Source organism: Gymnoscopelus braueri, assembly GCF_963280865.1.
Source record: "Gymnoscopelus braueri genome assembly, chromosome: 15".
Lineage (NCBI taxonomy): Eukaryota > Metazoa > Chordata > Actinopteri > Myctophiformes > Myctophidae > Gymnoscopelus > Gymnoscopelus braueri.
In genome coordinates this window covers 51,635,840-51,651,100 of record NC_137620.1, presented here as the reverse complement: position 1 = coordinate 51,651,100, position 15,261 = coordinate 51,635,840, and the positions used below count along the sequence as shown (strand labels likewise).

The following is a 15,261-nucleotide window of genomic DNA, read 5'->3' as shown; positions in this document are numbered from 1 at the left end:
TATATATATATATATATATATATATATATATATATATATATATATATATATATATATATATATATATATATATAAACACAGCTATATATACATGTATTTATTTATTATGTCTTATCTAACCTCTATGGGTTCACTGAGAGCAGAGATGGTTGTAAATCCAACGATGTCGCTGAAATAAAGCGTTGATTCTGCATAATGTTCAGGTTCCACTGCTTTACCTTTCTTTAAGGCCTGGGCCACTGACCTGGAACAGTTCATATTATTAACAATTACTATTAATATTATTATAATTATTATCATTATTATTATTAACATTGATCTAAGGACTGGGCCACTGACCTAGAACAGTTCATATTATTATTATTAACATTGATTGATTGATTGATTGATTGATTGATTGATTGATTGATTGATTAGTCAGAATTGTAAACAGCATTTAGAGTCAGACATTAACTCATCGACTGCCATTGACGAGTACACTGACATCCATTGACAGACAGACAGACAGACAGACAGACAGACAGACAGACAGACAGACAGACAGACAGACAGACTTACGCTGGCAGCAGTTGACTAATCAGTTTGTCCGTCTTGCTTCTTTCCACTTCCAGTTCATCTGTTCTTTCTCTGATCAGATCCTCCAGGTTGGAGCTGTACTGTTCTAGCATCCTTAACATGCTGTCGATTATATTAGCTCTTTTCCCTTTGTTAATGCCTTTAAACTGTAATAAAACCATGTAACCACACCATTAATGTACTGTTCTAGCATCCTTAACCCTAGAACACTAACAATGAAAATAGTCATATTTTACCGGATGTAATAAATTCCATTAAATATACTTCTCATCAAAATATATTAAAGAACAACAATACATGGCAAATTGAGGTAGGGGAGAGTGGGGTAATGTGAGACACAGGGTAAAGTGAGACACCCCCCTTATCACCTGACCACAACACCTGTGTGGTCATATGACCATTAGATTTTGAAGCCCCTCCCATTTCCCACTTACCATGGAGGAGAGGACCTCATTGTGTTGTGGTAAGCATGTTTTTTCACAAAAATATGTTTTTTGCATGTAAAAGTAATTTTTTGGGCTGTCAACATAATCAGCTGTTCTGTCAAAAAAATTGATTCAGGTAGAAAAACTTATGTCATGCATGTTGATGAACTACAAACCTATACATCCATGTGATTAATGCTAATTGTAGATTAGCCAGAATTGCTAAAAGTGGTCCTTTTCACCAAAATGTGGCTGTGGGGTAAAGTGAGACAAATGGCTTGGGGTAAAGTCGGACACTGTCTCACTTTACCCTAAGTGTCTAAGTTTAGTACTTAAACATATTTTAATCTAATATTACATTGCATATGTTTTACTTGTTATGCCAAGAACATAGGGGAGAGTGGGGTAATGTGAGACACTTTTTACATTGAGTGGGGTAATGTGAGACACTTTTTACATTTTCTCCCCTCTAGGTGAGCTAAAATGATATATCAGTAAAATTTACACATTTCCCATACATTTGAGATGTTTCCTAACAATGGAAATTATCAGAATATATTCAAGCCAAAGGCAGTGAAAATATGATTGTTTTAAAAAAAGTGGTCTGGTGTCTCACTTTACCCCATTGATTTTTCTGGTTTGTCTCGGTTTACCCCAGACCTGGGGTAAAGTGAGACACCAGAAAACTTTTTTAAAACAATCATATTTTCACTGCCTTTTGTCTTGAATACATTCTGTGTGTAAATGTGTAAATTTTACTGATATATCATTTTAGCTCACCTAGAGGGGAGAAAACGTAAAAAGTGTCTCACATTACCCCACTCTCCCCTACTCCTCGTTAATATTTCAACATGACATAAAAACAAACAAACAACATGCTGTCTGTGATGTTTATAGGTGGTTGGTTAATATGGTTTATAGAGTTATAGGGGTTATAGGGTTTAGGGGTAGGGTACCTAAAGATCTTGACAATGCTGGGTCTTTTCTCAGGGTGTTCACTCCAACAGGAAACCATCAGGTTAGTTAGGGTTTATAGGGTTCAGGGAAAGGGTTCAGGTAAAGGATACCTGTTTAAACATCTTGTCTATGCTGGGTCTTTGGGTATAAAGTACCTGTTTAAACATCTTGTCTATACTGGTTTAAACATCTTGTCTATACTGGGTCTTTGGGTATAAAGTACCTGTTTAAACATCTTGTCAATGCTGGGTCTTTGGGTATACAGTACCTGTTTAAACATCTTGTCTAAGCTGGGTCTTTGGGCATAAAGTACCTGTTTAAACATCTTGTCTATGCTGGGTCTTTGGGTATAAAGTACCTGTTTAAACATCTTGTCTATACTGGTTTAAACATCTTGTCTATACTGGGTCTTTGGGTATAAAGTACCTGTTTAAACATCTTGTCAATGCTGGGTCTTTGGGTATACAGTACCTGTTTAAACATCTTGTCTATGCTGGGTCTTTGGGCATAAAGTACCTGTTTAAACATCTTGTCTATTCTGGGTCTTTGCGTAATAAGTACCTGTTTAAAGATCTTGTCTATGCTGGCTCTTTGGGTAATAGGTACCTGTTTAAACATCTTGTCTATACTGGGTCTTTGGGTATAAAGTACCTGTTTAAACATCTTGTCTATGCTGGGTCTTTGGGTAATAGGTACCTGTTTAAACATCTTGTCTATACTGGGTCTTTGGGTATAAAGTACCTGTTTAAAGATCTTGTCTATGCTGGCTCTTTGGGTAATAGGTACCTGTTTAAACATCTTGTCTATACTGGGTCTTTGGGTATAAAGTACCTGTTTAAACATCTTGTCTATGCTGGGTCTTTGGGTATAAAGTACCTGTTTAAACATCTTGTCTATGCTGGGTCTTTGGGTATAAAGTACCTGTTTAAACATCTTGTCTATGCTGGGTCTTTGGGTATAAAGTACCTGTTTAAACATCTTGTCTATACTGGTTTAAACATCTTGTCTATACTGGGTCTTTGGGTATAAAGTACCTGTTTAAACATCTTGTCAATGCTGGGTCTTTGGGTATAAAGTACCTGTTTAAACATCTTGTCTATGCTGGGTCTTTGGGTATAAAGTACCTGTTTAAACATCTTGTCTATGCTGGGTCTTTGGGTATAAAGTACCTGTTTAAACATCTTGTCTATGCTGGGTCTTTGGGTATAAAGTACCTGTTTAAACATCTTGTCTATACTGGTTTAAACATCTTGTCTATACTGGGTCTTTGGGTATAAAGTACCTGTTTAAACATCTTGTCAATGCTGGGTCTTTGGGTATACAGTACCTGTTTAAACATCTTGTCTATACTGGGTCTTTGGGCATAAAGTACCTGTTTAAACATCTTGTCTATGCTGGGTCTTTGGGTATAAAGTACCTGTTTAAACATCTTGTCTATACTGATTTAAACATCTTGTCTATACTGGGTCTTTGGGTATAAAGTACCTGTTTAAACATCTTGTCAATGCTGGGTCTTTGGGTATACAGTACCTGTTTAAACATCTTGTCTATGCTGGGTCTTTGGGCATAAAGTACCTGTTTAAACATCTTGTCTATGCTGGGTCTTTGGGTATAAAGTACCTGTTTAAACATCTTGTCTATACTGGTTTAAACATCTTGTCTATACTGGGTCTTTGGGTATAAAGTACCTGTTTAAACATCTTGTCAATGCTGGGTCTTTGGGTATACAGTACCTGTTTAAACATCTTGTCTATGCTGGGTCTTTGGGCATAAAGTACCTGTTTAAACATCTTGTCTATTCTGGGTCTTTGCGTAATAAGTACCTGTTTAAAGATCTTGTCTATGCTGGCTCATTGGGTAATAGGTACCTGTTTAAACATCTTGTCTATACTGGGTCTTTGGGTATAAAGTACCTGTTTAAACATCTTGTCTATGCTGGGTCTTTGGGTAATAGGTACCTGTTTAAACATCTTGTCTATACTGGGTCTTTGGGTATAAAGTACCTGTTTAAACATCTTGTCTATGCTGGGTCTTTGGGTATAAAGTACCTGTTTAAACATCTTGTCTATGCTGGGTCTTTGGGTATAAAGTACCTGTTTAAACATCTTGTCTATGCTGGGTCTTTGGGTATAAAGTACCTGTTTAAACATCTTGTCTATACTGGTTTAAACATCTTGTCTATACTGGGTCTTTGGGTATAAAGTACCTGTTTAAACATCTTGTCTATGCTGGGTCTTTGGGTATACAGTACCTGTTTAAACATCTTGTCTATGCTGGGTCTTTGGGCATAAAGTACCTGTTTAAACATCTTGTCTATGCTGGGTCTTTGGGTATAAAGTACCTGTTTAAACATCTTGTCTATACTGGTTTAAACATCTTGTCTATACTGGGTCTTTGGGTATAAAGTACCTGTTTAAACATCTTGTCAATGCTGGGTCTTTGGGTATACAGTACCTGTTTAAACATCTTGTCTATGCTGGGTCTTTGGGCATAAGTACCTGTTAAACATCTTGTCTATGCTGGGTCTTTGGGTATAAAGTACCTGTTTAAACATCTTGTCTATACTGGTTTAAACATCTTGTCTATACTGGGTCTTTGGGTATAAAGTACCTGTTTAAACATCTTGTCAATGCTTTGTCTTTGGGTATACAGTACCTGTTTAAACATCTTGTCTATGCTGGGTCTTTGGGCATAAAGTACCTGTTTAAACATCTTGTCTATTCTGGGTCTTTGCGTAATAAGTACCTGTTTAAAGATCTTGTCTATGCTGGCTCTTTGGGTAATAGGTACCTGTTTAAACATCTTGTCTATACTGGGTCTTTGGGTATAAAGTACCTGTTTAAAGATCTTGTCTATGCTGGCTCTTTGGGTAATAGGTACCTGTTTAAACATCTTGTCTATACTGGGTCTTTGGGTATAAAGTACCTGTTTAAAGATCTTGTCTATGCTGGCTCTTTGGGTAATAGGTACCTGTTTAAACATCTTGTCTATACTGGGTCTTTGGGTATAAAGTACCTGTTTAAACATCTTGTCTATGCTGGGTCTTTGGGTATAAAGTACCTGTTTAAACATCTTGTCTATGCTGGGTCTTTGGGTATAAAGTACCTGTTTAAACATCTTGTCTATGCTGGGTCTTTGGGTATAAAGTACCTGTTTAAACATCTTGTCTATACTGGTTTAAACATCTTGTCTATACTGGGTCTTTGGGTATAAAGTACCTGTTTAAACATCTTGTCAATGCTGGGTCTTTGGGTATACAGTACCTGTTTAAACATCTTGTCTATGCTGGGTCTTTGGGCATAAAGTACCTGTTTAAACATCTTGTCTATTCTGGGTCTTTGCGTAATAAGTACCTGTTTAAAGATCTTGTCTATGCTGGCTCTTTGGGTAATAGGTACCTGTTTAAACATCTTGTCTATACTGGGTCTTTGGGTATAAAGTACCTGTTTAAACATCTTGTCTATGCTGGGTCTTTTGGTAATAGGTACCTGTTTAAACATCTTGTCTATACTGGGTCTTTGGGTATAAAGTACCTGTTTAAAGATCTTGTCTATGCTGGCTCTTTGGGTAATAGGTACCTGTTTAAACATCTTGTCTATACTGGGTCTTTCGGTATAAAGTACCTGTTTAAACATCTTGTCTATGCTGGGTCTTTGGGTATAAAGTACCTGTTTAAACATCTTGTCTATGCTGGGTCTTTGGGTATAAAGTACCTGTTTAAACATCTTGTCTATGCTGGGTCTTTGGGTATAAAGTACCTGTTTAAACATCTTGTCTATACTTGTTTAAACATCTTGTCTATACTGGGTCTTTGGGTATAAAGTACCTGTTTAACCCTCTAAGACCCAGTGATCCCTTTTGGAAACAATTATATTTTATAAAGAAAGATGTTTAAATATTATTTTTTTCTGTTATTTTTTCACCTCTAAATCCTCATTGGGTCCTATTGTTTAGTCTTACAATGCCATTGGCCAGGATATTTGCATATAAATACCCCCCACAGAGCGGGGAATCATCACAACTTGAAAAATCTCTGTTGGAACAGCATCTCTTTTTTCTCTGGAAGATATTCCTCACAAAAACGTAAGTAATATGCCTGTAATATTTGTTTTGGTGAACATTACAATGTCTAGAACATGTACATATGTTATTATTGTGAAATATATGTCCCAAATTTAAATTAGAGCATTATTCATACTTGTGTCTTTTTGGAATCGTTGGGCCCTCTTGGTTGCAAAAAATACAAGGGCAGGCCTAATGTTCACCTGCTACTGTTCAGCCTTATATATAGTTTTCACAATAGATTTAAACAGTTATATGTGTATTTCCCCCACTTTGCATTACTATATATATATATATATATATATATATATATATGAGAGGGAGAAACAGTGAGAGAGAGTAGGCTATATGTGCATTTTTACTTTAATTTCTAATTTCCAATGATATTTGTAACCATTGTTTTAACAGTCAGAACCATACAAGCTGGTTCCTTTGTTCACAAAAACTGAATTGTTTGCTTTGAGCAGTAAGCCTCAGAAAATGTCCACCCAAACTTTCTCTCTCCCCCTAAACAATACATATTCAACCATAGTTTAACCAATATATTCCCTTGTTATTTCTCAGTATGTTTAATTTGCTTTCAATACAACAAGGACAGTGGGACCACTGTGGTACTTCTTGGGGGTTGTGGGGGTTGTTCATTATTATTCATTATTCATTCAAGGTGTGGTGGGTACTTAGGGGCAATGGAATGATGCCCACTTAGGGGAAATCATCATCACACAATAGGTTTGCCAGACAGTATTGTATGACTTGTGAAATGTTGTTTCATCATCATGTGTAAGCACTACTAAATGTACTAATGGTATGTCTTTATTTCATTTCAGAATGCCACAACAACAGAAAGGGCCTCGCTTCTCAGCAAGGGATGTTCTGGATATCGTGATGAACGGAGAGAGTGATGTTGACATAGACATCAATGAGACTGATGAAGAGTCAGATGAAGAGGACTGTGGCATGGGGTCCAAAGAAAACCAACCACCCAGTGAACCACCCAGTGAACCCACAGACAGTATTGTGTGACCACTGACAATGGTTTAGGTTAATAGGTTTCTTTACTAGATATATTGTACAGATTTTTATTTTGTTGTTCTTTTAATAAAATTGATTTAAAAATATGGCTTATTGGTGTTATTATTCATAATGTATACTGTTCTGAGGCCAAATATTATTCATAATTGATCTGAGGCCAAATAATAAACCATATAAATGAATCCTTAAGTTGTTTTAGTGAAGTAATTACACATTTGCCATGTTATCCTTAAAAATGGCCTATAGGAAATTTTGCTACCTGATGGACCCAACGTTTCCATATGGAAACATTTGCATAAAAACTTACCAAAACATAAAAAATAAAAAAACATTATATTTTCCTCTCCTAAGTACTCCTACAAGACCATCTGAAAGGTTAAAAAAAAAAAATTGCAAGTAGAAATATATCCGGGTCTTACAGGGTTAAACATCTTGTCAATGCTGGGTCTTTGGGTATACAGTACCTGTTTAAACATCTTGTCTATGCTGGGTCTTTGGGCATAAAGTACCTGTTTAAACATCTTGTCTATGCTGGGTCTTTGGGTATAAAGTACCTGTTTAAACATCTTGTCTATACTGGTTTAAACATCTTGTCTATACTGGGTCTTTGGGTATAAAGTACCTGTTTAAACATCTTGTCTATGCTGGGTCTTTGGGTATAAAGTACCTGTTTAAAGATCTTGTCTATGCTGGCTCTTTGGGTAATAGGTACCTGTTTAAACATCTTGTCTATACTGGGTCTTTGGGTATAAAGTACCTGTTTAAACATCTTGTCTATGCTGGGTCTTTGGGTATAAAGTACCTGTTTAAACATCTTGTCTATGCTGGGTCTTTGGGTATAAAGTACCTGTTTAAACATCTTGTCTATACTGGGTCTTTGGGTATAAAGTACCTGTTTAAACATCTTGTCTATGCTGGGTCTTTGGGTAATAGGTACCTGTTTAAACATCTTGTCTATACTGGGTCTTTGGGTATAAAGTACCTGTTTAAAGATCTTGTCTATGCTGGCTCTTTGGGTAATAGGTATCTGTTTAAACATCTTGTCTATACTGGGTCTTTGGGTATAAAGTACCTGTTTAAACATCTTGTCTATGCTGGGTCTTTGGGTATAAAGTACCTGTTTAAACATCTTGTCTATGCTGGGTCTTTGGGTATAAAGTACCTGTTTAAACATCTTGTCTATACTGGGTCTTTGGGTATAAAGTACCTGTTTAAAGATCTTGTCTATGCTGGGTCTTTGGGTATAAAGTACCTGTTTAAACATCTTGTCTATGCTGGGTCTTTGGGTATAAAGTACCTGTTTAAACATCTTGTCTATGCTGGGTCTTTGGGTATAAAGTACCTGTTTAAACATCTTGTCTATGCTGGGTCTTTGGGTATAAAGTACCTGTTTAAACATCTTGTCTATACTGGGTCTTTGGGTATAAAGTACCTGTTTAAACATCTTGTCTATGCTGGGTCTTTGGGTATAAAGTACCTGTTTAAACATCTTGTCTATGCTGGGTCTTTGGGTATAAAGTACCTGTTTAAACATCTTGTCTATGCTGGGTCTTTGGGTATAAAGTACCTGTTTAAACATCTTGTCTATGCTGGGTCTTTGGGTATAAAGTACCTGTTTAAAGATCTTGTCTATACTGGGTCTTTTCTCAGGGTCTTCACTCCAACAGGAAACCATCAGGTTCAAACATTCAGATGGAGCTTCATCAACAGACACTGATGGTCTGAACAATGGTGGAGGATTCTTCAACCTGTCTATGATCTCTACACACACACACACACACACACGTGTGCGCGCACACACACACACACACACACACACACACACACACACACACACACACACACACACACACACACACACACACACACACACACACACACACACACACACACAGACACAGACACAAACACACACACACACAGAGTGTGAGCAGGGTGTGGCCTCCTGGTCTGATGGCTCATTGGAGAGCACCTGGGCCCGGTGCCTCCAGGGGTCAATACATAGTTACATCATTAATGTAATGTAATAATGTCTATACATAGTTACATCATTAATGTAATGTAATAATGTCTATACATAGTTACATCATTAATGTAATGTAATAATGTCTATACATAGTTACATCATTAATGTAATGTAATAATGTCTATACATAGTTACATAATAATACATAATTAATGTAATATAATGTAATGTAATAATGTCTATACATAGTTACATCATTAATGTAATGTAATAATGTCTATACATAGTTACATAATAATACATAATTAATGTAATATAATGTAATGTAATAATGTCTAGTATACATAGTTACATAATAATACATAATTAATGTAATATAATGTAATGTAATAATGTCTAGTATACATAGTTACATAATAATACATAATGAATGTAATATAATGTAATGTAATAATGTCTATACATAGTTACAGTATAGCCTGTCCATGTCAATCTGAGTTGAGATCCAGAGGAGACAGACCTGCTGTCTCCACCAGCCTCTACTCCGTTCTCCATGCCCTGTTTTATGTTCTATGTGTTCTATGTGTTCTATATGTTATATGTTATGTTCTCCATGCCCTGTTTTATGTTCTATGTGTTCTATGTGTTCTATGTGTTCTATATGTTCTATGTGTTATATGTTATGTTCTCCATGCCCTGTTTTATGTTCTATGTGTTCTATGTGTTTTCCATATGTTTTTTTGTGGACAACGCTCCACACGTCCTAGACTCTTCTCTCTTCTCTAAAACACTCTGGACAACGCTCCACACGTCCTAGACTCTTCTCTCTTCTTTAAAACACTCTGGACAACCCCTGTTTGGCAGCCCATTTTTCAGCACATTGTTGACAATCCACATACTATACCAAAGGCTTGGTTGACTGCTCACATTAAACCACTGCCAAAACAGCCAAACCCTAAAGAACATAATGATTATAGACCAATAGCACTCACATCTGTTATCAGGAAAGCTCTGGAAAAAATTATGGTTCATCATCTCAACAATGCCATATTTAACTCACAGGATCCATTTCAATTCGCTTACAAGCAGGGTCGTAGTACAGAGGATGCACACTGGTTCACTTCATCTCCAAACATCTTGACAAACCAAAATCCTATGCTAGAGGACTTTTCCTAGATCTTTCTTCTGCTTTCAACACAATACAGCCGGACTTGCTCCTCACTAAAATGGTTCAGTTACACATTAATCCTTTTGTTATTCAGTTTTATTTTAAGTTCCTCACTGACAGAATTCAGTATGTAAAGGTAAACAAGACACTCTCCTCTCCCATCAGGACCAGATTTGGTGCACCCCAAGGTTGCATTAGCTCACCTGTACTGTTTACTCTTTACACGGCAGACTGTAACACCTGCGAGTCAAATCAGTTTCTTCTGAAATATTAAGATGATTCTACACTAATAGCTCTTATGACTGACAGTGATGACCAGAAACAGTACCAGTGTAGCGTTGACCGGCTTGTGGAATGGTGTGACAAAATTAATCTGATTGTCAACACTAAGAAAACGGAGGAAATTATATTTGGCCCTGCTCCCGGTGATAAGACACCACCGGTGACGATCCATGGTTCAGCTATTGAACAAGTCCCATCTTACAAATATCTGGGGGTGATGATAGATGCCACCTTATCATGGTCATCTCATATTGATTATATTTGTAAGAGGATACAGCAGCGTATGTACTCCCTACGCCGACTTAGATCGTTTGGTGCTAGCAGTCAGATCTTGTCTCTTTTCTACACGTCTGTTGTTCATACTGTGATGTTGTACTGTAGCACGGCCTGGTTTAACAGCCTACCATTGGTATATAAGAACAAACTGTATAGCCAAATTAAGATCTGCGCTAAAATTGTTGGTAGGCCAGTTGAGGTTGTGTGCATGCTTAGACTGGCGAGGAGCATCTCCTCTGACCCCTTACATGTTTTAAATGATAAATATCAACTGTTGCCCTCCATGAGGCGGTTTATAGTCCCAAAATATAAGAAAAACAGGCTAAAGAACTCTTTTGTACACCAGTCTGTTCTGCTTTTAAACCAAAATCGGTAAACCAAGAGGATATGTTTTATTGTTCTTGTTTCTGTCTGCGTCTGTGATGTGTGTCCTGTAATGTACCTTGTATGTCCTGTCTGTATCTTGAACGGTGACGTCATGGACACAAAGCAAATTTCAGTGAGAGCTGACAATAAAGTTGTATCGTATTGTATCGTATTGTACAACGCTCCACACGTCCTAGACTCTTCTCTCTTCTCTAAAACACCCTGGACAACACTCCACACGTCCTAGACTCTTCTCTCTTCTCTAAAACACTCTGGACAACGCTCCACACGTCCTAGACTCTTCCCTCTTCTCTAAAACACTCTGGACAACGCTCCACACGTCCTAGACTCTTCTCTCTTATCTAAAACACCCTGGACAACGCTCCACACGTCCTAGACTCTTCTCTCTTATCTAAAACAATCTGGACAACGCTCCACACGTCCTATACTCTTCTCTCTTCTCTAAAACACTCTGGACAACGCTCCACACGTCCTAGACTCTTCTCTCTTGTCTAAAACGCCCTGGACAACGCTCCACACGTCCTAGACTCTTCTCTCTTATCTAAAACACTCTGGACAACGCTCCACACGTCCTAGACTCTTCTCTCTTCTCTAAAACACCCTGGACAACGCTCCACACGTCCTACCTGGACAACGCTCCATACGTCCTAGACTCTTCTCTCTTCTCTATAACACCCTGGACAACGCTCCATACGTCCTAGACTCTTCTCTCGCCTCTAAAACACCCTGGACAACGCTCCACACGTCCTAGACTCTTCTCTCTTCTCTAAAACACCCTGGACAACGCTCCACACGTCCTAGACTCTTCTCTCTTCTCTAAAACACTCTGGACAACGCTCCACACGTCCTAGACTCTTCTCTCTTCTCTAAAACACCCTGGACAACGCTCCACACGTCCTAGACTCTTCTCTCTTCTCTAAAACACCCTGGACAACGCTCCACACGTCCTAGACTCTTCTCATCACTCTAAAACACACAGGACAATGCTCCATACAGACACACAGACAGACTCTCACCATGTGCAGGCATGTCCAGTGTGGCGTAGGGAAGGGTTCTGGTGATGACTTCCTGTATGATGATGGCAAAACTGAAGACGTCTCCGGCATATGTCCCTCCTCTGGTTGGAGACCTCAACAGCTCTGGAGCTGTCCACAACAAGTCTGACACACACACGCACACACACACACACACACACACACACACACACACACACACACACACACACACACACACACACACACACACACACACACACACACACACACACACACAACACACAGGTATAGGTGCTATGTAGGGTTAGGTAGAGAGGTATAGGGTATATATAGGGGTATAGGGTATATACAGGGTATATATATATATATGGGTATAGGGTATATTAAGGGGTATAGGGTCTATATAGGGGTATATGGTATATATAGGGGTATAAGGTATATATAGGGGTATAGGGTATATAATATATATATATATATATATATATATATATATATATATATATATATATATATATATATATATATATATATATATATATATATATATATATATATATGGGTATAGGGTATATATATGGGTATAGGGTATATATAGGGGTATATGGTATATATAGGGTATATATATAGGGGTATAGGGTATATATAGGGGTATAGGGTATATATAGGGGTATAGGGTATATATAGGGGTATAAGGTATATATAGGGGTATAGGGTATATATATATATATATATATATATATATATATATATATATATATATATATATATATGGGTATAGGGTATATATATATGGGTATATATATGGGTATAGGGTATATATATAGGGGTATAGGGGTATAGGGTATATATAGGGGTATAGGGTATATATAGGGGTATAGGATATATATAGGGGTATAGGGTATATATAGGGGTATAGGGTATATATATATGGGTATAGGGTGTATATATAGGGGTATAGGGTATATATAGGGTATATGGGTATAGGGTATACATATGGGTTTAGGGTATATATAGGGGTATAGGGTATACATAGGGGTATAGGGTATACATTGGGGTATAGGGTATACATAGGGGTATAGGTACCACAAGGGTCTTCAGGAGGTGAGATGTTTTCAGACTGAAGACTTGTTTATGGTTTATGGATGTGTAGGAAGCTATAGATAAGTATAGTTTGGCTATAGGTACCATTAGGATCTTCAGGAAGACAGGTGTTTGCAGACTGGGTATAGGGTATATATAGGGGTATAGGGTATATATAGGGGTATAGGGTATATATTGGGGTATAGGGTATATATATGGGTACAGGGTATATATAGGGGTATAGGGTATATATAGGGGTATAGGGTATATATATGGGTAGAGGGTATATATAGGGGTATAGGGTATATATAGGGGTATAGGGTATATATATGGGTACAGGGTATATATAGGGGTATAGGGTATGTATAGGGGTATAGGGTATGTATAGGGGTATAGGGTGTATATATAGGGGTATAGGGTACATATATGGTTATAGGGTATATATATGGGTATAGGGTATATATAGGGGTATAGGGTATATATGGGTATAGGGTATATATAGGGGTATAGGGTATATTTAGGGGTATAGGGTATATATATATGGGTATATATATGGGTATAGGGTATATATATGGGTATAGGGTATATATAGGGGTATAGGGTATAAATAAGGGGTGTAGGGTATATATATGGGTATATATATGGGTATAGGGTATATATGGGTATAGGGTATATATAGGGGTATAGGGTATAAATAAGGGGTGTAGGGTATATATATGGGTATATATATGGGTATAGGGTATATATAGGGGTATAGGGTATATATGGGTATAGGGTATATATAGGGGTATAGGGTATAAATAAGGGGTGTAGGGTATATATATGGGTATATATATGGGTATAGGGTATATATAGGGGTACAGGGTATATATATGGGTATAGGGTATATATAGGGGTATAGGGTATATTTAGGGGTATAGGGTATATATATGGGTATATATATGGGTATAGGGTATATATAGGGGTATAGGGTATATATAGGGGTATAGGGTATATATAGGGGTATAAGGTATATATAGGGGTATAGGGTATATATATGGGTAGAGGGTATATATAGGGGTATAGGGTATATATAGGGGTATAGGGTATATATATGGGTACAGGGTATATATAGGGGTATAGGGTATGTATAGGGGTATAGGGTATGTATAGGGGTATAGGGTGTATATATAGGGGTATAGGGTACATATATGGTTATAGGGTATATATATGGGTATAGGGTATATATAGGGGTATAGGGTATATATGGGTATAGGGTATATATAGGGGTATAGGGTATATTTAGGGGTATAGGGTATATATATATGGGTATATATATGGGTATAGGGTATATATATGGGTATAGGGTATATATAGGGGTATAGGGTATAAATAAGGGGTGTAGGGTATATATATGGGTATATATATGGGTATAGGGTATATATGGGTATAGGGTATATATAGGGGTATAGGGTATAAATAAGGGGTGTAGGGTATATATATGGGTATATATATGGGTATAGGGTATATATAGGGGTATAGGGTATATATGGGTATAGGGTATATATAGGGGTATAGGGTATAAATAAGGGGTGTAGGGTATATATATGGGTATATATATGGGTATAGGGTATATATAGGGGTACAGGGTATATATATGGGTATAGGGTATATATAGGGGTATAGGGTATATTTAGGGGTATAGGGTATATATATGGGTATATATATGGGTATAGGGTATATATAGGGGTATAGGGTATATATAGGGGTATAGGGTGTATATATAGGGGTATAAGTACCATTAGGATCTTCAGGAAGACAGATGTTTGCAGAATCCAGGATGGTTTGAAGTCCATAGTCTGTGATTTTCAGAACAAAGCGTCCGTCAACCAAACAGTTCCTGGACTTCAGTCGTCCGTGGCTGATGCCTCGTAAATGAAGGTACCTGAGACCCTGAAAATATATAAATACATATAAACATATATATATAAAACATATATAACACTAGATAGATTCCTCATAAATGAAGGTACCTGAGACCCTGAAAATATATAAATACATATAAACATATATATA

At 37.2% G+C, this 15,261-nt stretch overlaps 1 protein-coding gene across 1 annotated transcript in view; it reads right to left on the bottom strand.

Annotated features, from left to right (window-relative positions):
• Window positions 1-15,261, bottom strand: part of LOC308101633 (retinal guanylyl cyclase 2-like) — a gene marked incomplete at both ends in the record, with an annotated part of 59,641 nt that overhangs the window by 6,550 nt on the left and 37,830 nt on the right. The window contains 5 exons of the mRNA XM_080451054.1: window positions 121-244; window positions 559-722; window positions 8,665-8,813; window positions 12,148-12,291; window positions 14,985-15,138. Coding sequence (XP_080307180.1) covers window positions 121-244; window positions 559-722; window positions 8,665-8,813; window positions 12,148-12,291; window positions 14,985-15,138 — 735 coding nt within the window. The remainder of the gene's footprint in view (window positions 1-120; window positions 245-558; window positions 723-8,664; window positions 8,814-12,147; window positions 12,292-14,984; window positions 15,139-15,261) is intronic.